We start from the raw sequence: 27451 nt of genomic DNA on the forward strand, positions 1-27451 counted from the left end.
TGCGTATTGTGCTTTTAGGTTAGAATATTTTTCGCCAGCATCTCTCTAATCTATGTATTATTTTGTACTTCAAACACGGCATTATTATGAAATATTTTATAATTGTTTGATAATTGGTACCGCGGCCACGAGAACCTTTTTTTGAATAACCAACACCCCTGCCATAGGTCACCTAAAGTGGTTTGCTACGTTTGGCGACATAGCAGGGATGCCCGGTTTCAAGGGGTGGAGTTTGGCGGTAAAATGGGAGAGACTGGATGAGGGATACCTTTATACCTCTCCAACAAGCCAGAAAGAAATAATTGACAAATGTCATAACAAATTCAGTAACACATAAATATGTTATGTATGAATAGTAAGTTAGGACACGTGTTCTTAAAATGACCACTATATTTATTCGGACAAAGCCACCTCCGTGAACACGTATTCAGATATAATCTGAATGACTAATATTTTACTAGAAAATGGTCATGCAGTCAAATTTTTTACATTATGTTTGATTTTAAAAAGTCGTGCTTGCTTTTCTCTGTGTAACTTTTAGTGATAATGTAATAATTTCAAAAGAAAAAACAATGACTAATATTTCTAACCGCCTCTTTTTATGTTCTCAGTTAGGTTAACCCATTTCCAGTCCCCTTCCCTCTGATAGTTGTGTGGGAGGGGTTTTTGTATTAGGGGTGGGAGGCCCTATTAGGGGTGGGCTGGGAGGTTGTATTAGTTCCCGGACTGCCTTATCTAATCAAATATACCGGAAACACCCGTTTTCTCTGGTTTGGAACAAAGTCACGGATTCGCCGGGGCGGGGGAAGAAGGCTTTCGGGCTTCTGGGGTTGATTAATTTATGAACTTTATTATTTGGATGGTTTGGGGCATTAACTGGATGTTGTTAAATTAATAACTGATGTGTTTTGAACATTTCGGTAAACATTTGTATTCGAAATGATTTTACAATCCTCTTGATAATTATCCATCATTTATTTATTAATATATTGGAGGATTTCCATTAAGGCGATGCACTACGTCGTGTAACATTTTAAATTGAGCCACTATCAATAACAAACCTTACGTGGATGGCGATAAGGTTTAAATTCCCGCTTAACACCATCCGCCTGTTTTGATTTATGCAAGAAAAAAACATGGCCAAAAAGTGCCTTTTATTTTATTTTGTGGATGTTCAGGCATAAATATTTATTTTTTTCTCGATCATTTTATAAATAACTTAATTTTTCACATTATACAATAAAATCATAACCGAAAATGGGTTCGTAAGTACGAGATTATGAACTTTTAAGCAGTTTTCATAGGATTTACACAATTGTTTTCTGGGCTTATAAAAAGACTAAAAAATACTCGATTATTTCAAAGGTCAAGATGTATTCTACTCGCAATATTTAATTAAAGCATCTGAAACATTTCTAGGCGACCAAATTTTCAAACCAAAAAACATGATTTTGCATTACGATTTTGAATTCAGTTCAAAACAACAGTAAAACATAAATAAAAAGGTTAAAAAAATAAAGCATGATACACAATTATCACAACTGAAGAATATGTATATACATATATCAAAAATAATTGCCAAGTCTGTGAATTCTCTCTATGGCAGAATTGAACAAAAAGTTATTATTGTGAAATAATATGTTCCATCTAGTATGTTTCGGAGGTACGCATAATGACAACAAATTTATAGCGTCAGGGCAGTCCAATCTTGAACTAACAATTTTATGCAATAAAAGAACATAAAATATTTTATAATCTATAAATATAAAAATTATGCATCGGCGGCCACACTTTTCCGTATTCAAGAGGCACTCTTCAGTACTACCTTGAAACACGCACGGGTTTGTTACGCTAATTCTCTTTTTAAACTCTAGTACTGCTTCCGAAAGAACACGAAAAATACAAAAGAACTTAAAATTACAATTTAAAGACTGTTACACAGAGAACCTTATTCATTTTTCTAACTACCCGTATAGAATTTACAGATATACCTACCTATCATTTATGGCATTTTTTTACAAGGTGTAAAATAGATATTTTAATTGAAAATTTACTTCCTTTTTTAAAGACACAACTAAATCAGAATGACAAAATAAAACAGAAATACTAAGACAACATAAATATTCGTTCATTACGTAAACCTTTATAATATCTGCCTAATCGCAATTGTTGCACTTGTATTTGGATTCATATAATCAATAGACCAAGTTGATCTTAGAGGTTGTCTACATTATATGAAAATATGTGTAGGTTTGGTCTTGGGTTTCAATAACTTCTAACCTCAAAAGATAAAAATGGGTATTGCTCTTTAATTAAGAATCTCTTCAAATTATTTGCAATCCGGTTAAAAACGGGATTGCAGACCCTTATCGAATGAATAGATAGGTTTCCTTATAAACTTTTAATAAAATACCGATGTATTCATAAAAAAACACTTTCATAAAAATCCTAACATTTTCGCATTTCGTCATTGAATATTATCAAGACAAACGCAGGTGCATGAACACGCGTACCGACATATTAGGAATTTAGTAAATGTTTATCAGGAAACGTCCTGCAATCCCGATTTTACCCGGTTTACATAATTTGTAGATATTCTTAAGAAATTAGCAATACAATTTTTTCTCAGTTTAGATAGGTAGGTAATATTATTACACTTACAATTATTTACAGGCACATTTTTTTTTATAATTCTAGTGTATTCAATAGAATTATTTTATTGTTTAAACTTAACTGGTTGGTACCTAACTAAATTTCTTCGAAAACATTTCCAACACATTCAATCAACTTGTCAAATAAAAATTTCAGTGTGATCTTTCAGTCAACAGTCGCGTTGACAGGTTAATCCTTTCAGCATGCAAGTGGTGGCAATATACCTACACAGTCTCTCATCCCTCAAGCAGTTTCATCCCCAAACACCTCCTACCCCCACCCCCACTTCATGCTTCCCCAGAAGGATCCGGGCCGAAAGCGTTAATAATTCAGGCCGTGGAAGGATTGATGGAACCTCCCATATATACCTTTAGGTGTGTATATCTAAGTGTTGTGGTTAGATCTCAATTGAATGATGAACCATCAGTCATCTTGAAAGAGTTCAAATTTATAAGAAATATTTTGTCTCATAATCGATTGATTATACAAAATTAATATCTGCTTATGGATTGACTAGATGAATATAATGTCTGCTTATCGATTGACAGGAAAGAAATTGATGTCTGCTTATGGATTAACTAGAAGAAAATAACGTCTATTTATCGATTGACAGGAAAGAAATTGATGTCTGCTTATGGATTAACTAGAAGAAAATAACGTCTGTTTATCGATTGACAGGACAAGAATAATCTCTGCTTATGGATTAACTAGGGGGAAATAATGTCTGCTTATCGATTGACTAGAGAAGAACAATGTCTGCTTATGGATTAACTAGACAAAAGTAATGTCTGCTTTTCGATTGACAGGAGAAGAATAATGTCTGCTTATGGATTAACTAGGGGAAAATAATGTCTGCTTATGGGTTGACTAGAGAATTATAACGCGTGCTTACGGATTGACTAGAGAAAATAAAGACTGTTTGTCGTTCGAGGGAAGAAAAATATTCTGTCCTTATCGATTGACAACACGGAGAAAATACTGCAAATATTTTAAGAATCTCTTCATATTATTCGTATACCTGTTGAGTAAAATACCAATATTTTGTCACAATGTCCGAACACGTGTTCATAAATAATAATAATATTTTTTATTCCAGGATGTGGGGAGGTTAGTGCAATCCCACACGTTCCATAGAGTTGTACACATTATTTGTACAATAGATAAGTGAATAAAACGATTTTTTTCGAAATACAATTAAGTCTGAAAATTTATAAAAACAAACGGTTATTATGTGAATAAAGCAAAAATTTTATAATTTTTGCATTTCGTATGATATATTATTAAGAAAAACGAAGGTGCGTAAACAAATGTTCCGACATTATTATGAATTTACTAAAACTTTATCAGGAAGCAAGTTGCAGTCCCGTTTTTAACAAGATTTCCAATAATTTTAAGAGATTTTTAATAAATCAGCATTACTCATTTTTCTCCGTGTTTCAAAAAATGACTGCTTTACGATGCAAGAGACCAGTATCTGTAAATACCTTACCAAGAATTTGATAACTATTAATAACAATCCCATTTTCATGACGAGTCTACCCAAACTACTAGCAAAATGGGGTATTTTCTTTAAAATTAAGTTACTCGGAATGTCAATATTTCCGTCTTTCAGGTAAAAATAACCGTATCAAATACACATGTCATGAGCAAAGGGTTGCTTCTGTGGAAATAACCTAAAGGCATATCGAGAAAGAAATGGATAGATTTCGTGGAAGAGGATTGGTGCAGAATGGAAAAGCCTGAAAATAAATAACTAGGGATCGTACATAATAGAGGTCAATTCCCACACCAAATAATAAATATGAGGAGGTTAACTAACGAGTATCGGTGTACAAGCACTATTGCTACATTTACGAGGAGTTGTACCGAATTAATGTAACTCAAAAAGCCAATGTCCACCAATATTCTGATTTCATGAATTCACTTGGTGACGAACGGCAGCTGCCTAAGACCTGGATGGTAGAATTTCCCAAGATCACTAACGAAGCGGTCGAGTTCAACAGAGGGAGATGGAGGTTGGACTAAATTTTATGACACAACATTAAATTTCTACGGAAGACAAAACTCGTCAGTTGTTGAAGTGGGATGAAGGTATTTTTACTAATATTAGGCGTAATTATAGCTAATGTAATTCAGTAGTTGATTTTGTTCAAATAATAAACACACTCTGCGTAATCGACTAAGGGGGTATTTCACTATGTCGGGCTAAATATCTGACTAGCTATCCGTTGGCTGGCTTTAAAGATCAGAATAACTTCGTTATTCAACGGCGACCGTTTCACCATTGTTTCGAGCTTCCGGATAGATAACACTCGAAATAGTCTGGCAACATCGCAAAATGTTTGCAGTTACTCCATCTACTACCACGGCTGTCATGCGTCACAGTCCGCACACCGCGAAGTGTGCATTTTTTTGGTTATGTTATGTTGATTATCAGGTCATTTTAGATAGATTCGTGTCGAATTAATACATTGTTTCTTATTTTGAACACAATCAAATAATTCAGGATGGATCATACAAGCATTCAAATTCATTCAACAAAATTCGACTCACTTCTCCGCTGTCAAACTCGGAATGTTTTGACGCCATCTTTGATTCGAGGAATAGCGCCTAACGTGAAGTTCGAGCACTGATTAGTCAAATCGAACTTTAACCCGAGCGTTAGCGTTATTCAGATATAGTGAAAACGAAAAAATGACTAATCCGCGGATTAGTGCTTAGTCAGAACATAATCAGAGATAGTGAAATACCCCCTAACTGTCATTTCTCTATGCCTCAAAAAGGCTGATGCGGAAGCCAGCCGGCTTCTGATGTCAGCACAATTCTTCAGAAAAGTATGAAGCCACGACCAAAGTCTGACTAAGTCGTTTTTTTATAATATCTTAGCATTACATTCAACTTCAATAAATATTATTCCTTCCCAGTTGGTTTATGTCAGCCCTTAAGTGAAGAGATGGGGTGGGGGGGAGGGAATCCCCCATCCCCCTCCCACTTTAGAGCCGCTGACGTCTGAAGACATTTTTTCTTCCCCCGCACAAGGGAGACGGTGATAGACACTGTGGTGTCTGCTTATTTATTTATTGCGAAATCTCAGGGCCGCAAACTTCGGAGTGGTCGTTCGACTAAACTATTCGGTTTGAGAAGGACCAAGGAAAAATAATTTACGGTAAAGATTTACAAACATATATAACACGCAAGCGATCAGAAAATGAGTGATTCAGTTAAAGAATGAACAATTTAATTCAAATAGTAACTAAAGAACGAATGATACAGTTCAAAGATGATTTAAAGAATGAATGATACATTTCAAAGAGGAACTAAAGAATGAACGATACAGTGCAAAGAGGAACTTAAGTAGGTATTAACGATACAGTTCAAAGAGTAACTTAAGAATGAACAATACAGTTCAAAGAGTAGGTAACTAAAGAATGAACAATAGAATTCAAAAGGAACTAAAGAATCAACGATCCAGGTCAGCGGTACTAAAGAGGAAGAGGAACTTAAGAATGAACAATACAGTTCAAAGAGTAACTTAAAAGTGAACGATACAGTTCGAAGAGTAACTTAAAAATGAATTATACAGTTCAAAGCGGAGGAACAAAATAATAAACAATTTGGAAAAAACTAAAGAATTAACGACACAGTTAAAAGAGGAACTAAAGAATTAACTTCACAGTTAAAAGAGGAACTAAAGAATTAACAATTCAGTTAAAAAATGAACTAAAGAATTAACTACACGTTAAAACCAGGAACTTAAGAATTAACGACACAGTTAAAAGGGGAACTAAATAATTAATGATACAGTTAAAAGAGGAACTAAATAATGAAGGAACTTGTTTATCGCACTTACGGTCTTAATATTTGAAAACATCGTGGAATGTAACTTAATTTGCCAAGACGAAAACTGAGCGATTTAATATTTACAAAATCAAAAAATATCAATACATCTTTCAAATACGAAAAGAAAAGAATAATTGTCTTCTAAAATATATAAGAGTAAGTAGTTTACCGCTTGTTTGGATTTGAAAAGATTATGTTTATAATTTGAATATTTTCACGCCATGCAACAATGTTCGTAACACGTGCAAATGTTTGCACATATTGACCAATCATTTATCGATGTTTGCATACAATGTTAGTAAAGGTTTGTGGCTTGCAAGGTGGATTCTGATAGCAACCTCCGCGTTACTCTGAGCTCCACGGCTGAGGTTTTTTCAAGATTATTTGAAAAGTTTTCTGAACACGGAATGCCTTATCCTTTCGCAGAAGAATATCATAAATAAATCATTTCCTTTAATACGGAAAAGAGTTTATTTTCAAACTGAACCCAAGTCCAAACACAATAAATATTAGATACATTTTAATCAAGATAAATATTTTTAATCAAAGTTTCCACAAAATCTTACAATTCGGTACCTATTACCAGTACCCATTTCTCCACAGGGGTTGGCAGAAAGGATGGAATGAAACACAATTCTGTCGATCACAGTCGTAGATATACAGTCTCAATAATACATGTTAAATTCTTCTGTTATTCTGACTCTTGACACTATCCGACTGAAGTATTTGATTCACTTGATCATGCCATGTATTCATTGGACATCCGCGACTTATTCTATCATTCACTTTCACGTTATATATCCTTCTTACACTCGTTTCTTCATCATCTCTCCATGACCAAACAATCGAAAATTATCTAAATCTTATTCTATATTACCTTCATTACTACACGTAAATAAAGGAAAAATTGCTAATTTAGTAAGAATCTTTTCAAATGATTTTGAAATCCGATTAAAAACTAGATTGCAGGCCTTCAACGAATGAATTAACAGGTTTTTTTTATAAACTTTTAGTAAATTACGAACATATTATCACGATGTCGGAACACGTGGTCATTAAAATCTGAAACTTTTCACAATTCGTCATGATAAGTACATAAGGCAAATGCAAGTGATACACCATGACGAATTGCATATGATTTTCATGAACGCGTGTTCCGACATCGTGATATTATGTTCGTAACTTACTAAAAGTTTATCAGGAAACCTGTTAATTCATTAATTAAGGCCTGCAATACCGTTTTTAACCAGATTAACAATAATTCGAAGAGATTTACTCATTTTTCTCCGTGTAGGTATAATAGTCAAAACCCTTGTACAAATCTGTTGGTACAAGCCCAATTAGGGAAGTTAGAGTATTTTTTTTTAAATTTAGTTTATATATATATATTAAGGTTATAGTCTCACTGGCTCCGGGCATTTGGGATTTTAGTGTGGTATTCAATTTTTTTAAGCCGTCGATTTTCAATAATCTACTCTAAAAATACCTATCAAAAATGGTAGAATTAAATCATAAACAATGTGGAAGAATAAATTTACATATTTAAAAATAATCGAATACATCTAAGAAATCGACAAAAATCATTTACATCTGCTCAAAAACTTAATTGATTTCAATCAATCAGCTCCGCAACGCGCCAAGTCCAAAAAATGTAAAATTCCAACAACAGTGATAAAAGCTTTGGAGATCTGTTCTATTTTAAAATCGTCCCTTGTACACTGTTGGCTAACAACTTCGTCAATAAACCATTGGGGAACCAATGTCGGTGTCGCCAGTGGATAGCCATCTTTAAATATTTAAGGCGCCAAACGGACTGGTGGTGTACCAGTGAGGGTATGCAGGTAGCAGTGAAGTCAGTGAAGTACCGGGTGAGGTGGGATGTTGGATATCCCCCTACGGGACATGACGTTTCCGCATCGGGTAAATTGTGTCTATATATGTTTAGGGTAGGGCGGGGAATTAGCCACTCCGGAAAATAAGCTTTAAGCGGATTGAAGCAGAAGGTAGAGGACAAATTTATACTTTGTGAAATTCTTTAAGGGTTGTTAAATAGAATTACCAAAGTTCGTGTTTTTAGTATTATACATCTTTTTAGTATTATACATCGTTTTAGAATATTTTCCAACTTTATGTCCGGGTTAAATCTTCCCCACAGGAAAAACTAAACCCTTTCACAAACTTTCCCACAAATGATCATCTAGTCAATCCACATTATGAAAGTGAATTATATATGCATAGTAAATACAAAATAATACAAGAACAACACGTCAAATCACCAGAGATCAAATGGGAAAATAATTCACTGACTCCAGATATTTTCATATCAGAGGGTTCGGCTCGGTAGAACTCCTAATTGGACCTATAAATCCTGCTAATCCCTCAATATAAATATTTTAAAAATCTTTCGTAATCCTACATGTATTTAAAATGACGGATTTTTGCATTTTTATATAAATAGATTCTTTGACAGATCTAATACGCCTAAATTTTGAATGAGAGAGCTAAGTATAATGCCAGTAGCCGAAATAACAAATGGTAATATTTTTATAGTCTAAGAATGCCAAATTCTTTTAATCTCATACATCTTTTTAGTATCATACATGTTTTTAGTATTATACATCTTTTTAGTGTTATACATCGTTTTAGTATTATACATCTTTTTTGTGTTATATTCGGCCGGCATAGTCCAGTGGTAACGCATTGGACTGCCATTTCGAAGGTCGCGGGTTCGAACCCGGCGTGCGCAAATAAATTGTATTTGATTAATTTGTGTTATTTCACAATTAATTAATTAAAATAATATATAGTATATTTGCGGCACGTTCCAGAGTGGAAGATACTACCAGTATCGCCCTGGTGTAAGACCACCATTCAGAATTGAAACGTTGCTCCAAATGGCTTTAGCCGTGTTTAGTGACTAGATCTGAATAGCCAGGTACTTCCCCACCTTCCTCTTTCCCTTCCCCACTTACCTTCAGCCTCACAACATCCCCCAATTGGGGATGCCATAGTCTCACTGGCTCCAGACGGGAGCAGTTGGGACTCTTGTGAGGTATTCACTATAAAAAAAAACATCTTTTTAGTATTATACATCTTTTTAGTATTATGCATCTTTTTAGTAATATACATCTTTTTTGTATTATGCATCTTTTTAGTATTATACATCTTTTTAGTAGGTACTATACATCTTTTTAGTATTATACATATTTTTAGTATTATGCATCATTTTTAATATAAATTATTTTATAAAGAACAATATGGCGCCTTCTCTTATTTTTTAACAGTTGAAATTGATATTTTAAAGCTCGAAATTATTAAATTAAACATCAATAATATTTTTTAATACTTTTTTACATCTATTGAATTTCTCGGTAATTTAGTACTTTAATTAAACAGTTAAAAACATATATTGACTGGGCTATATTCAGAGATGTGTAAAATGGGTACCCAAAACCATTTGAAATGCAAAATGGAAATGGGTCAAAACTTTTCCATTTGAAAATGCAAAATGCAAAATGGTTTTTAGAAAAGCATTTCAAATGCAAAATGCAAAATACCTATTTTCAAAATGCATTGAAAATGCAAAAAGGTTTCTCAGGTCAAACAATTAAAATAATTATAGAATTTTTAAACAATTTTGTCATTTAATAATGGACATCAATGTAGAACAAACATATTACATGATGGTAAATCCAAAAACACCACGATTACAGATTATGAAACTACAAAAAATTTGCGCGGGACTAATGTTGCCAACGTAAAAACATAGAAACTGCTATCTAACATTTAATATTACAGCGTCATGGCCCCATGTTTAGTATTTGAATCAGTATTTTTTGTAATGGTATCACTCAATTGCCAGGGCTCCTACCAGGGAGCAACTTGACAAATGTAAATTATCTCTCATAGCGAGGTTGAGGACCGACTGATATTTGGGGCTTATGAAAAAAAGATGAGTGGAGATAGTAGGAAAAATGTTGCAAAAAAGCATTTAAAATGGAAAATGCATTGAGAAAAGCATTTAAAATGCAAAATTAAAAATGGTTTTTAGAAAACATTTAAAATGCAAAATGGAAAATACCCATACCCATGAAATAAAGCACATCTCTGGCTATATTAAATAATCAGACAAACATCAACAAGACATTGTTTAAAGCTACTTAAACTAGTATTTACTATAATAATTTTGTAATTAAAATGTAAATACCTACAGAAATAATAAATCCATGATATTCCAAAGGGTTTTTTTTTTGTTATTTGGGGATGAAATTGAACAGCCTTGGTTCACACTACCCGTTGAATTCTCCTCATATTTTTAACCGTCAGTAAACCATCAGTCCCACTTTGTATTTTAAAATTGACGAGTTGAATATTTAACGAGGACCCGCGGACGATTTGTGAAGGGCAGTGACAGGTGAACCTATCTTTCAACTGCCAACTTTCTTTGTGACGCTTTTGCGGAAAATAAAATCGGTACATTTTTAATGGGTGCATTATTTGAACATTGCTTGCATTTTTATGTCTAAATTATTATTTATTCATTTTTGGCAAATCAACATAAGTTGAAGTTTGTACATAAGTATTATATAGTAAAATAAAACCAATTATGGATTTCCTCCTTGTGACGTAAATTAAATTTGTGAGAAAGGAATATGAATTAAAAAATTAATTTAAAACGAAAAATTTACAAAACAATACATTTATAGCCATGGAAAGAGGTTGTAGATATAAATAAAATCATAATAGAGACATAAAAAATATTCACAAACTGTCAGAGAAATATTATTTTATAGACCTCTTGTATTTGGGAAGTTCGCAACTGAAAATATCAACCTTGGATAATACGCTGTTATAATTATTGCGTAGTCTGTTCAGGCAAGAATTCTAATTAGAGTTCAGTTTGCTTTGATCAACCCTGAACAGGACACAAGAGCGTGTTGAACGCGCAGGTACATTGAATGGAATCTTGTTTAGCAACTCTGGGCATTGAATATTATTGACATTACTTGCCTCAAACATCATGTTCCTTTACGGCCTCTTTACCATCTCGATAATTGTTAAGACTATTGTGAACGAATCTCTCTTTATCATATCGATAATTGTTAAGAATATTCTCTTTACTCGATCTTAGTTCTTACATTAGTGCAATACATACGAGAACTAATCACCTGACCCCATTTAATTTACTACGATACTAATAATTTTATTGATTTACGATAGTTACTGAATATTTATGTTATTTTTGGCTAACTTAATTGGATGTGTGAACGCATTATCTTTCAATTAAATTTCGTTAAGCACCACACTTCTGACTCAGTCACCCCTTTTGAACGATAAAGAAAAATCTAAAAAAATGAGGAGTTAGCTACTTTTCATTTGTGAAGCTTCAAATCACAAGACAGTTAATCATTAAGCAATCTCATCAGGATTCTTTCAACACAGGTGCGCGTATTAAAATTATCAATTGAATGACAGATATCCAAAAGCCAGCTATGCATCATTGTTGCTAGGTAGTTTATTTAAAAGAATTATTATTGTATTATATATCAATGGTATTCAATTTATGAATAACATTGACACAATAACGCACTTAACCTTCAAGAATACAACTTGGTCCAAAATCGTATAACATTCATATATTTTGTGTGTGTATGTTTGAACAATAATGGATTCCATTCAGTCATAAATCAAACAGTGGCGTAATATTGCTAATTTATTAAGAACGTGTTGTTTCAGAGAATTTGAACAATTCTTCAAATTTCAAAGTTAATTTTCAAGTTATGTGGAATATCTGTCATTATTTCAGTTATGTCAAGTAACTGGCCTATAATGATATAAAAACAGAACTTGAATAATACATTCATAGAACCCGAAAATGCACATTGAAATTTGATGAATTGTTCAAATATTCAAATTCTATGAAACAAACCATCCTAAGAATTTTGATAAATGAGATATACTAATTGACTTATTCGTAATCCATTTAAAAACGTGATTGCAGACCATTAATGAATGAATTGATAGGTTTAGTGAGAAACTTTTATTAAAATACGAATGTATTATCACGATGTTGGAACACGTGATCACAAAAATCACAATATTTTCGCATTTAATTCTTATATACTATTAAGGCAAATGCAGGTACACGAACATAATTAAAATTTATAAGCAAACGGCCTGCAATCCCGTTTTTAATCGGATTACCAATAGTTGGAAGAGATTCTTAATAATATTTAGATAAATTTTTCCTTACTTCTGGGGAAATTGATGAAAATGTTTTAATTAAGTATTTTAATATTTTTTTTTTTATGTACTGACAACCTCCACAATATTAGAGCTCCGTGTTACATAGTTTATAGATTTCCAAACATAAATTTATATAACAACATATTTTGACAAACAATAATAATAATAATAAGACGTTGTCTCTAAGCATTCTATATAAATTGAAATTCAAAGTGACGATGACTTTTATTAATGGTTAAGATAAAAATGATGCATCTATTTTACGCTCTGAAGGGGCTGCCAGAATGTTACTTGACAATTTACTTAGCAAATACAGTGAAAAACTGGTAGGATATAATGTCTACAAGTGAAAATCTTTAGACTAACTGGTAGGATATAATATCTACAAGTGAAAACCTTTAGACTAACTGGTAGGATATAATGTCTACAAGTGAAAATCTTTAGATTAGCTGGTAGGATATAATGTCTACAAGTAAAAACCTTTAGACTAACTGGTAGGATATAATGTCTACAAGTGAAAATCTTTAGACTAGCTGGTAGGATATAATGTCTACAAATGAAACTCTTTAGACTAACTGGTAGGATATAATGTCTACAAGTGAAAATCTTTAGACTAAATGGTAAGATATAATGTCTACAAGTGAAAATCTTTAGACTAACTGGTAGGATATAATGTCTACAGTGAAAATCTTTAGACTAACTGGTAGGATATAATGTCTACAAGTGAAAATCTTTAGACTAACTGGTAGGATATAATATCTACAAGTGAAAACCTTTAGACTAACTGGTAGGATATAATATCTACAAGTGAAAACCTTTAGACTAACTGGTAGGATATAATGTCTACAAGTGAAAATCTTTAGACTAGCTGGTAGGATATAATGTCTACAAGTGAAAACCTTTAGACTAACTGGTAGGATATAATGTCTACAAGTGAAAATCTTTAGACTAACTGGTAGGATATAATATCTACAAGTGAAAACCTTTAGACTAACTGGTAGGATATAATGTCTACAAGTGAAAATCTTTAGACTAACTGGTAGGATATAATATCTACAAGTGAAAACCTTTAGACTAACTGGTAGGATATAATGTCTACAAGTGAAAATCTTTAGACTAGCTGGTAGGATATAATGTTTACAAATGAAACTCTTTAGACTAACTGGTAGGATATAATGTCTACAAGTGAAAATCTTTAGACTAACTGGTAAGATATAATGTCTACAAGTGAAAATTTTTAGACCAGCTGGTAGGATATAATGTCAAATTCTTTTAATCTCATACATCTTTTTAGTATCATACATGTTTTTAGTAGTATACATCTTTTTAGTGTTATACCTACATCTTTTTAGTATTATACATCTTTTTTAGTATTATACATCTTTTTAGTATTATACATCTTTTTAGTATTATGCATCTTTTTAGTATTATACATCTTTTTAGTACTATACATCTTTTTGGTACTATGCATCTTTTTTTAATTTAAATTATTTTATAAAGAACAATATGGCGCCTTTTCTAATTTTTTTTACAGTTGAAATTGATATTTTAAAGCTCGAAATTATTAAAATAAACATCAATAATATTTTTTAAACTGGTAGGATATAATGTCTACAAGTGAAAATCTTTAGACTAGCTGGTAGGATATAATGTCTACAAGTGAAAACCTTTAGACTAACTGGTAGGATATAATGTCTACAAGTGAAAATCTTTAGACTAACTGGTAGGATATAATATCTACAAGTGAAAACCTTTAGACTAACTGGTAGGATATAATATCTACAAGTGAAAACCTTTAGACTAACTGGTAGGATATAATGTCTACAAGTGAAAATCTTTAGACTAGCTGGTAGGATATAATGTTTACAAATGAAACTCTTTAGACTAACTGGTAGGATATAATGTCTACAAGTGAAAATCTTTAGACTAACTGGTAAGATATAATGTCTACAAGTGAAAATTTTTAGACCAGCTGGTAGGATATAATGTCTACAAATGAAACTCTTTAGACTAACTGGTAGGATATAATGTCTACAAGTGAAAACCTTCAGACTAACTGGTAGGATAAAATGTCTTCAGTTAAAATCTTTAGACTAACTGGTAGGATATAATGTCTACAGTGAAAACGTTTTTCAAAAAAGTATTTTTATTTATACCTATCACAATTTGTGTCAAAATTACAGAGAAATCGGTGAAGGCCTTTCTGAGATTTAAGATTTTGAACAAAGAAACATTTACACTTTTATAAAGATGTGAGACGGAGCGCTGGGTTATAGGGCTAAATGCAAATTTTGTTTTCATTCAAATTTGCATTGGAAGGCACTTCTAGTATTATTCTATGTTTTCAGTTTTTATGTGCTGCAAGCCACTGCACGGAGTTCGCCAAAGTACGAATTATTTAACATTATTACTAGCCGCCACACGTGTCTGTCACTCAGTATGTCTGTGTAGACATAGAAACATGTTAGTCCAACAGATGGCGCTGTTTTTCAAAAAACATGTTCTTACCTTTTACAGGTGACATCTATATAATATAGGTATATAAAAACACACGCGTATTTGAATGCAAAGTTGTGTCAAAATTTCAAAGCAACCAGTGAAGAACTTTCAAAGTTTTGAGATTTTGAACAAACGATCATTTACATTTTTATTTATATAGATGGGTAGTTACTCTCCTCGTTTCGTAAAGAAAATTGTAAACCAAATAGTTATACATAATTTATTGAAATTTAAAAGAGGTTTTAGTTGATTTTAGTCACGGCCTGGTAACTACTTTCTTTATTGTATGAAAATAAATCGAAAATATTTTTATTGCATCAGTAAACGATGTCGTGTTCACAGATCATAAAACATAAATGTCGTTTTAAATTGCAATGAGAATACAAAATGAAAGCGATTTTACTTTGACATTTGGAAATAATGAAAAAAAGTCAAATTTCTCTTCTCACAAATTTGGACAATTTTACATAATACATACTAGGAGGTATGTAGCAGTGGCGGTCGGTGACTTTTTGTAGAAGGGATGCTGGACATCAAATGTTTATACCCGTACTTACTACGTACTTGATATCAAATATGCACATCTAGACGTTAGCCCACGAACAAGATAAAATTAGGTATCATCTAAAATTATCTCCATAAATCCGTCGTGTAATATTTTAAATCGAGACGCTATCAATAACAACCCTTACGTAGATGGCGATAAGGTTTAATTTCCCGCTTAACACCAACCGCCTGTTTTGATTTATGCATGAAAAAAACATGACCAAAAAGTGCCTTTTATTTTATTTTGTGGATTTTCAGGCATAAATATTTAATTTTTTTCCGATCATTTTATAAATAACTTAATTTGCCACATTATACAATAAAATCATAACCGAAAATGGGTTCGTAAGTAGGAGATTTTGAACTTTAAAGCAGTTTTCATAGGCCTTAAACATTATTTTTTTCTAGGCTTATAAAAAGACTTAGCTAAAAATACTTGATTATTTCAAAGGCCAAGATGTATTCTACTCGCAGCATTTAGGTAATTAAAGCATTTGAAACATTTCTAGGCGACCAAATTTTCAAACCAAAAACACATGATTTCGCATTACTACATAGTGCATCGCCTTGGCGAAACTTAATGCTAAATAACTATTTTAGTTAATCTTTATAATGAATTGGTGTACATTATGAATACCGAAAATTATGCTTTAGATAAATTGAAAGTTTTCCTATCGTTTTGCTTGAGTAGAATACAAATAAAAAATTGATTACTTAATAAAAAATATAAATGTAAACTACTAAAAAAAAAATTTTTTCAATAGAAATGTATGAACGCGTAAAGGAAACAACTTTTAAAAAAATCACTATTATAGGTAAGATTATCTGTGACAGTTTCATTTGATTAACTTTTTTGCTTTCTTATAAAATTATTTACAAAATAAACAAAAACCAATTTTTTGCTTGAAATCGAACGTTTCTAGACTCCGTTTATCAAGCGATTTTAATGCCTATTAGCTACAATAAGGCATACCAAGAATATACACATTTTTGGCTTGTAGCTTCTTCTTAAGCTCCATAACTCAATATTTCCATTATCCAGAATAAGTTTTTTTTCCGCAAATGGCCGAGACACAAAACTTTTTACGCATTAATTATTCAATTATACATCCACACAATTCACCATTATCATTTAGAACACGTTGGCAAAATATCCATCATATTTTGGGTATTCATTTTTATTTATTTAAGTCATGATTAAAAATTAAATCGCAGGTTAATAATATTCAATAAGAATTCGACTCAAATTCAAGCTCAAAGCAAACTGTCAAAGCAGCGCGCGCATACAATCCAATGGATTAGTAATAGAGTATGCGATTCTGTGCTTTATACATATGAGCATCAAAGACGGTTTTCGTACGTTGGATGCTGTCATTAATATCGTATAAAGTTGACGAAGATATTGGCTTGCGGGTCTCAGTGCGCATGCGCGGAAAGACTGTACATTCTATCATTCTTGGATACGGTTTACAATTCGCTTTCACACCGCAGTGTGTTTTACGAATTTCACAGTATTTGAAAGTGTATGTGCATTTAGACTCGCCAGCGCTCTTTGTATCGTTTGGTTCGTTTTGCATACACAGAAACGGGACGATAATATGTACGATGTCTTATAATAATAATATTTGTATGATTTTTAACTGTAGAAATATTAAAATATTTAAATTGTATTATTGCTGTTTACGGCTAGAAGTCCAATTCTTTTTACTCTAAAATGCAAGGGATGCGGAGCATCCTCAGCATGTATGGACGGACCGCGCCTGGTATGTAGTTACCTACTACCAAGCAGTGGCGGCTCGTGACTTTTGGGTGTACTAGAGTGATAATATTTAAAAAAATGGCATTTCTGATGTTGTTATAGCTGAAAAGATTTTTTATTTTTTTTCGAAAATCGATTTTTTGTATGAAGATTTTCAGGAAATTTCAGTCTAGCCGTGCGCCGCACGGAATTCCTGAAAATCTTCATACAAAAAATCATTTAAAAAAAAAAAAATTAAATCGTTTTCAGCTACAACAACATCAATAATGCCATTTTTTGTAATATTAGCACTCTAGTAACCCAAAAGTCACAAACCGCCACTGCTACCAAGCTTTGCCCAGGTTTCAACGCTCTATTATCTAATATTATTTTTTTAATACAATTCACAATTTGAGAGGCGGGTATTGGTACCGTCGCCTGGGGAAACATTTATTTGATAACCAACACCTCTGCAATAGATCACTCCAAGTAGTTCGCTACGTTTGGTGATTTAGCAGTGGTGCCCGGGTTCATCGGGTGAGGTTTATCAGCATCTTGGCGGCGAATACGTCTGTCCACCAACTGCGTGGCGTTCTGGATCAGGAGAGACTGGTTAAGGGAGACCCATTCTTCCTTTCCTTAAAAAACCTTCCACACAGCATCCCCAAAGATGACATTGGCACTGAGGGGAATGATTTTCCTCAGGGCCTATGTTGAGATAATGTAAAAAAGTTAAAAATGGCTAATATCTTATTTGTTGGCAGTGAGATGGATATTGATTGCAGTTAAAAATATGTCAAAGCTCCGTAGCTCATGATGGCTCAATTAAACTGCCAATTGAAAACAATTATGCGGACAATAAAATTCCAGACAGAAAAATTAAATTAAATTTCAAGACGTCCTCACAAAACTCATTTTATTTTCGTTTCTATTATGGTCAGAAATAAAAAAAATATATGATACCAGCACTTGCAGTACCTCCTTCTTTCGACAACGTTTCGGACAGCATTATAGTGTCGATCATCAGGGCAGATGACTTTCACACCGTAATGTGAAACGTTGTCTAAAGAATGAGGTAGCGTAACACAGCATGATACCTACCCAAAAAAACACTATAATTTTTGTTTACAAACTTTCTTCAGGCAGTTAGGTAAGTACCATAAAATTGAAAAATTCGAAAAGGTAATTCTAAATAAAGACTAAGATTTCACATTTGTAAAATAATCTATACTGAACCATTAAAACGGTCACCATCTGGAACCGGAAACGGAACGTATAAACAAATTTACAGACAGACGGTCGAGTTAAGATAGGAATTCGCTCAGTCAATAAATCTTCACTATGACAGATTTTGTAACTATTATAATGTTGTCTAGACCCGTGGGATTAAGTCTAATAAATTTGAAATCTAACTGAGAGGGACAATATAAGTGTCAAATTATATTGAAAATACAATTCAAATGTAGTTCTGACAGCATCTTAAAACGAGCTTAACCCGAGATTAATGAATAATGTATCTAAATCTCCAAACATACAGATATGATAATATTATAATGGTAGCAACATCAACACAGGATTGTGGACTGTGTACATGAGTGGCGCCATCTCTTATCTGCTTACAGCGATTGTCCATTAACTGTCCTGTCCCTTTAAGTTCAAGATAAGGAGGTAAAGCGAACAGAAGCATACCGAGAATACTACTGTCTCTGGCCCTTGGACCTGTGGGTGAAAGATATTATTACCTACTACTGATGTGAATATACCTCGCAAAACCAACATTGAGACAATATCTAGCGTATTATTGCAACAACTCCAACACGGATTCAATTGTATACTCCCGTTCGCTGTGTGCAGAATTTTGGTAGTGATTAGTGATTATAAGGATTTGATTTACATATCGAACGCATCGATCACTATAAACAGGTCTTAGTAGAATTTAAATCCGCAAGCAGAACAACAAATCTGCCCAGCTTTTAATTTATTTTTCTATTCCTAATCTACTATTTTTTCATCTTGCATTAAAGAGTATTTAATTTTTGTGGTGTTTATTTAGATTTCTTTGGGTTTACGTACACCACTTTTAATCATTAATTAAAGGATTTTTGAAGTGAAACTTCTTTACGCGCGTCATGCAATTTCGAGGACCGGAGTAAAACCGACTCATGACCGAAACGAAAATGCGGGTACCCCCACCACCGATTAAAGTTCATTTGATCTAGTCAAAGTTTTGAAGTAACATATAAATGCTTCTTAGCTCATCCCGACAACTGGCGTTGGTGGTGTAATGGTCAGCATAGTTGCCTTCCAAGCAGTTGATCCGAGTTCGATTCTCGGCCATCGCACATTATTTTTTTGTTTTTAACGCCTTTTTCATTCAATATCTTATTTTTTAGTAGGTCAGAACATTTTTTAAAAGAAAATAATATTGCAAAATAATAAAAACACTTATCTCACTGTGATAAAACATTACTCCGCTAGAGCGCGCTTTGCGTTATTGTGTTGGATTAAAATTATTATCTAATCCGTATACCTATTATGATAATTGTATTACATTTATTTAATTAATTTATTTATTTTGATAATATGTAATAATTTACAGAAAAAAAAATTAAAACTATCTCCCTCTGATAAAATATCCGTTCGCTAGAGCGCACTACGCGATCTTGTGTGGGATTCTATTTCTGTACATTGTACATTATTTTTAAAAATATATTATATTTTGGGTGTGATGTAGGTAACATTATAAAACATAACAAGCTCTCATATTTTCAGAACCTACATAATATAATCAATTTATGCGGCTTTGCTTACAGTTGGTGCTCAGCGTGGTTGGCTTTCAATCAGTTAAGCGAGGTTCGATTCTCGGCTGTGGCATTTTTGAAGTGAAACCTTGTTGAGGTGGGGGAGCCGCTCACGAACGTTCTCTCTCTTCTCTTCTTTCCTCTCTCTCAGACACCAGCGAACTGCGCCACGCCAAGCATCAGCTGAAACTAGAAGTTTCACTTCTGTCTTGCGTAGGCTTGACACACCCACTTTTTTTTTTATTATCTTGACGAAGAAGACATGTAGATTATTATTGACAAAGGTTGTTTACACAAAACATTTCATTTTCATACTATTAAAATGACGCCATAAAGTAGTTTTGCAACTATACAAGAAACAAGCAAATGCCTAACTGAGCGTGAATTTAAAAAAAAAACAAACATTGTTATTGTAGCCGATTGAAAAGCTCTCATTTCATTCACAGGAAATTTTTAAATGAAACTTTTTCTGAGCAACAATGAAATATTTTTTAAAGAAGGTTAACCTACGCTATGTAGTTAGTGACTGACGGAAAATAGGTCTTCAGCCGAAACCGAAACCTAAACCGAATTTCGGTTTCTGTTTTAATTTCGGCCGAAACCGAAATTTACTTTTAACAATTTTAACGATACCCCGAAATTATTTGCTTTTATTTTTAAACTTGGAAGAGTTCATTAAAGTTATGTTGAATAAACTGAATAAAACAAATGAATTAAACAGAAAAACACATTTATCCCCCACTTTCCCAATTTCTAACGATTTATAACAAATTTCTCTTTGACTCTTTAAAAGTTTTTAACTAACAAATTATAACGCCGAAACGGTAATTATATGAAATTCCCTCGATAAAAGAAAATCGCAGAGTAAGATGCGAAAATTATTAAAAAGATGTTTTGTTGTGTTATTTAATATGTAATAGGTATGAAAAAGTTCCCAGTGTATCTTTAAATGCAACTAAAGCATTTGTGGAGAAATGTTTTCTCTACTTCAAACGAGTCGTGTTTTATTAAATATTTTCACCATTTTCTCATAATTATTATCGTTTATTTAATATTAGCGCGCTCCCTCTAACATTCGTATTTAGGTACCTATATATCTCCCTTTCAAACCATCTTTGAAAAAATTTAATGAGCAAATTGGTTAACTTTTAACACTTTTTGGTGTGTGGTTATGATGTAACAATTCTTCGATGTACGCTATAGGTACGTCAACTTTAAAGTAAAAAATTCAATTTTATTTAAGTAAATTATTTTATATATTAAAAAAACAGTTTATTAAACTCCGGTGTGACAAATGGAACGCTGTACATAAAAGCAAAAACGCTGGAAACTGGCCGGTCCTTTATTCAAAGAACACTTGTGATCGTTTAAAAACAAAAAATACAGTCACGATTTGCTAAACATTTCCTAGATAAAATCACACAATGATAATAATAAGCCAAATTCGTTGTATATACAAAATAAAGGCCGTAAACCCAATATTTTAGAGAAGTTTGAAATTAGTAAAAATCCTAAAGCTAGTTCCACAAATGAACAAATAATATAATTAGCTCACCACTCCTAGATATGCTTAAGCTGATCTCAATTATTATAGAAAGTTAAGACGAGACAATACCCTAAAAGAAAGTCGTAATCCTAAAGACGTGGAAAAGTGTAAAAGCCATGCACAAAAATATGCGACTCGCGGTCCTGAATCTGCCCTATCAAATCTCATAAATAAAGAGGCAATCTTGATATAAGGGACATAAGTGATGAAGTCGTGTAAAACATTTTTCAGTGCGCTGCCCGTCGTAATAGATGAACCAAAGATCGACTTTGCCTTAGCAGGCCTAGAAATTTATATGGGTTTATTTTAATTATTTCTGATGAACGTATTACTAAATTCTCAAATTTTTCTAGAGGGATTCCTCGGGAAGTTACTAATTCACCATCTAGAAAAATAAAATGTGGTACTAACTTCTAATTTTATAGTTGAAAAACGTTTTACAGAATTTCAATCCGTTTAATTTTAATCTTAAATATAAATATCTTGCATCCGCAGGAATCCCTCTAGAGTTGATTTATTTTATCATTATATATATTCATTTTTATCAAAGTATTATTTAATCATATTATATCCAGATACACCCCTGTTGCTTTAAAACTAGTCCCAAACCATAAAGCTTTCTTATCTAAAGCACGCTGCATTCCAAAACATTGTCAAACCCGTCCAGGGGCGTATCTCGCTATTCATTACCCTATAGCAAACCGATTTGTTTATCGATTTTTACACTGCCTACCTACACAGGTACTTACCTGCTTAACTCAATAACTAAATAACGAACGGTGAACTGCAAGATTTCGTAGTAAGCGTTCGAAAAGAAGAAGAAGATGGTTTAAAAGCAATATATGTAAATACGAATGTTAGAATATGTAAATATTTAAAAAACGAATATATCTCTCTAAATATCGACGCTGGAAAGGCAATAAGGCTTAAGCGACAATTTACTGAAAAATGAGTTAATCCTACAATTTTCATTAGAATTTTTGAAGTATTTTATTAATTTTAACTGCTAAAATTATCGCTTATGCCCTTTGCCTTTCCGCCGTAGATATGTAGAGAGATTTTTGCTCTATTTTAAATAAGTCATGCTTTTTACATTTGTATTTTACGCGATCACAATTTCGACTTCTTCAAAATTGATGCCGGGAGTGGGGAGGCAATCGTGCCCAAACGAGCGACAGTTTCTGTCTTGGTAATTTCCAACTTTAATAACTCGGTTAAAAATAGTCATAGCGCCGTCATCTTAGTATCATTTAAAAGAAGAAGGACGAAAGTTTGTGGCAATACTGCTCAAAAATTTGTGGCAGCTGAAAGACGGAACACAACTCCCTTTTTTGATAGACACCCCTTGATTCATTCTCATGCACACATCGTATATTACATCAAAACTGCTCTGTTTAAAAAAATACGTTTTTAAAAGTACGACCGGTCAGTGGCTGAGTTGGACCTGTGTTTGTGTCCCAGGCCTAATGTGATTAATTCTTCGGCTGGCTAAGTCCTCTCTATTGTCAGGTTATTCGTAACCCGGGAATGTTTGTCTTTCTTTTAAAAAAAATTAAAATTAAAAAATCAACCCCACGTAGGAGGCGCTGAAGAAAGCAATTTCCCTCAATTGAGAAGGGGTGAACATTGGTCTTGAAGAGACACATGTTGTAGGAGGGAGGAAACCAAAATAAAAAAACGTACCGATACCTAAATAAGCCATCATTTTTAAAGTCATACCTACAGAGTAAAGAAATAAGTAGTCTAACGGCAGTGGTTCTACCACTGGATTTCTATTGTTAACTTATCTTCAATCGACTGCCTTTATGTGACACATTTAAATTGTAAGGCATAAATAAATAGCATCTCAACAATTTCACAAATTCTTAAAGCAATTTGAACACAGACATTGAATAATGATTCTTAAACCTTGCCACAAAAATATTTAAATATTTATTAGGTAAATATAACATAGGTAATACGAATTATTAAATTTTTCTTCCGAGTTTATGTCCGGGTTAAATCTTCCCCATAGGAAAAACTCAACCCTTCCACACACTTTTCCAAAAATGATCATCTAGTCAATCAACATTATGAAAGTGCATTATATAAGCAAAATAAATACAAAAAAATACAAGAACAACTCGTCAAATCACCAGAGATCAAATGGGAAAATAATTCACCGACTCCAGATATTTTCATATCAGAGTGTTCGGCTCGGTAGAACTTCTAACAGGGCCTATAAATCCTACTGAGCCCTCAACATAAATATTTAAAAAAATCTTTCTTTATCCTACATTCTTTCGTTATCCTACATTTCCTACATAATATTATTATTTAGGTTTTTTTTATTTTATTTTATATTATAGAAACAAACAGTACATGATTTACAGAGATGAAACAATATACAGGAATAAGATATTTCATGTTGGGTACCAATGATATGTTTCCTTGTAATGTCTTCTAAGTAATATGTTTATTCCTTAATTACCAGGTGACGTGTAGTTTATAGGTGTGTGTTTGACGTATGTAATGTATGTGTGAGTGTTTGTGTGTGTCTGTATGTATGCGCATTGAATAGTTTAAATTATTGACATGATGCCACGTTGGAATTTGGGCAGTGAATCCGAAAAAATGTCAATTAATCAATGTTACAAATATTATTATTATTATACAACTATTAGGTAATACAAATATTTATTAGGTATTACAATTTATTAGACAATAAAATTTATTACGTAATACAATTTATTAGGTAATACAATTTTTAGGTTATACAATTTATTAGGTAATACAGAGTTTTCCAATAAGAGGTGTTATTTTGATATTCAATCGTAAAAGATCAAATGTTTCGTTGCTCGTGTGGCACGTAGCGCCGTCTTGTTGAAAGTAAACTTTTTCCAAATCAATATTATCCTATTCTGGCCATAAAAATTATTAATCATCTCTCGATACCGATCTATTCACCGTAACTGTTGCTCCAGCCTCATTTTCGAAAAAGTAAGGTCTAATGACTCCGCCGGACCATAAACCGCACCACACAGTCACACGTTGAAGATAGAGAGGCTTTTCAACAATAACTCTTGGGTTTTCCGAGCCCCAGATGCGACAATTTTGCTTGTTGACGAAGCCACCGAGGTAGAAATGGGCCTCATCACTCAAGATGATTTGCATTTGTTTCACTCAAGTGAATTTTAACAATTTCAATGCGTTGTTGAAGCGTGTATTGTTCCATTTTTATTAATGGCGTAGTTTCTACTTGTCAAATGTCAAAAAATAACAGCTTCAAAAGTAATATCTACCGAAATAGCGGGCTATTCAAAATAACACCTCTTATTGGAAAACCCTGTACAGTAGGTATTACAAAATTATTGTATTTATTGGATCTTGAATTTTCCCTATACTTTTAAAAACATGTTTCAGAAGGAAACCATACTATTAATAATGTTTATCGACTTACGAAATAATAGATGTTGAATATAGTCACGTGCGCGATATTAATGGAATTAATCGAATACCAAATTGAATTGGGACTTTTTTTTTGTTTTATTAAAATAATAAATTAAAGCACGTAGTTCGTAGGTAGGAAGTCAAATCAATAAACGAAAAATAATACGTTTCCTGTAAAAATATGGTCGATTCTAAAAATGTTTATACTGACCAACATTAACTACAGTCCGGAAACTGAAATACATTGTATTTTTACAATATTTTTAGATTTCATCATTCGAGGGTGTTCTTGGTCTTTGTGTATTTACGTTAATATGTTAAACCAAACAAGAGTACCAACTGCTCCCAACCGGCTGGAGCCAGTGAGAGTATGGCATCTCCAATTGGGGTATGTTGTGAGGCTGAAGGTAGGGGGAAGGGAAGGAGATGTGGAAGAGTAAGGTCTGGAAGTACCTGGTTATTCATATCTGGTCACCAAACACGGGCAAAGCCATTTCAACCAACGTTTCAATTCTGCATGGTGGTCTTACACCAGGGCGATACTGAGAGTATCTTCAACTCTGAGCATCTAGATAACTTTGACATTGTTCCCGACACGACTTAAAACATTCAAAGCACTTTGAAACCTTGTTTGTTCGTTGGCGATCTGCAGTCATGCGCGATAACCTTATGCTGGTACCTTCAATAATTTATGAAAGTATCTACAAATTGTTTGAAGTAAATACATTATTAATTATGGTTTTATAGCTCGGCGATCAGCGGACGTCTAGAGACAGATATAATATAAATTATGTTTGGTTGTCTCACCTCCACTTGGTCCGCCTATTCTGGAACCACGTCTTGACCTGCGCGTCCGTCATCTTGAGCGTCTTGGCGAGGGCTGCGCGCTCCGCCGAGGCAAGGTACTTCTGCTTGTGGAAGCGTTTCTCCAGCTCCGCGATCTGAAGCCGCGTGAACGACGTTCGCGGCTTCTTCCTCTTGGGAGGGGTGCGGTTCTGGTAGGGGTGGCCGATACGCCGCGTCATTGGGAAACTTGCTGGAAGAACATATACACTCAAGGTTAGTACAGAGAAAACTGACTGAAAGAACAAACCCATTAAATGTTCAAGAGAACATGACACTCAGTGTAATTACTGGTAGGTAAGGGTGGCAGATGTGCCGCGTCAACGGAAAGCTGGCTGGAAGAACATATACACACTGAATGTTAGTACAAAGACAACTAACTGGAAGAACAAACCCACTGAATGTTCAAGGGAAGATGACACTCAATGTGTAATTACTGGTAGGTAAGGGTGGCTGATGTGCCACGTCATTGGAAAACTGGCTGGAATAACATACGCACTTAATGTTAGTACATGACAAGTGACTGGAAGAACAAACTCAATGAATTTTCAAGAGAAACTCCAAATATTTTAATGTAGGGAACTGGCTAGAAGAACAAGGACACTGAATGTAATTACTGGTAAGCACGGAACAAAGAACAAGGACACAGAATATTAATCCAAAGACGTCGACGAAGGTCAACGACACTCAATTTTATTTCTAATTTTTAAAACTTTAATTCCCATTTTTTTTAAATTTATTGAACTTTTTTACATTATTACAATTTTTTTTCACTCGACTACCATACCCGAATCATGGTGGTTGTGGTTCTGTCTGAAAATTCCCGTCTGTTCTGTCGTCATAAGGTCGAACTGGCCCGGTCATTAATAAAACAATGGAAGAAAGTCGTTAAGGTGTTTTAATCACTAATGAGGTCATATACACTGATTGTTAATACGATGAAAGTTGAAAGCTGGAAGAATAAACTCTCTGACTGTTAGTACAAGGGAATCATGCTGAAAAAGTAATAATAACTCAGTGTTGATGGGGCTGGAAGAATGAAGACACTGAATGTTAACATTAGAGGCCAGCTGGAAGAACAAACTCATAGGATGTTAATACAGGGCTGGAAGAACAAAGTCATTATATAATGCAGGGGCTGGCTGGAAGAACAAACTCATAAGATGTTCATACAGTGCTGAAAGAACTAAGACATTATATAACACAGGGGGTGGCTGGAAGAACAAACCCACTCCATTTTAATACAAGGAACTGGCCGCAAGAACAAACCCACTATATAATACAAGGGCGCGGCTGGAATAACAAACCCAC

General features: G+C 33.3%; 1 protein-coding gene across 1 annotated transcript in view; it reads right to left on the minus strand.

Annotated features, from left to right (window-relative positions):
• Positions 1–26982, minus strand: part of LOC149411665 (T-cell leukemia homeobox protein 3-like) — a 46009-nt gene extending 19027 nt beyond the window's left edge. Inside the window, exons 1-2 of the mRNA XM_089646716.1 lie at positions 26928–26982; positions 26105–26333 (exon numbers count right to left, since the gene is read on the minus strand). Of these exons, the coding sequence (XP_089502842.1) occupies positions 26105–26333; positions 26928–26982 (284 nt within the window). The remainder of the gene's footprint in view (positions 1–26104; positions 26334–26927) is intronic.
• Positions 26983–27451: the final 469 nt, after the last annotated feature.

The sequence above is a fragment of the Hesperophylax consimilis genome, chromosome 25 (genome assembly GCF_061612785.1).
Source record: "Hesperophylax consimilis isolate HC1 chromosome 25, BYU_Hcon_1.0, whole genome shotgun sequence".
In the NCBI taxonomy this organism is placed as follows: Eukaryota; Metazoa; Arthropoda; class Insecta; order Trichoptera; family Limnephilidae; genus Hesperophylax; species Hesperophylax consimilis.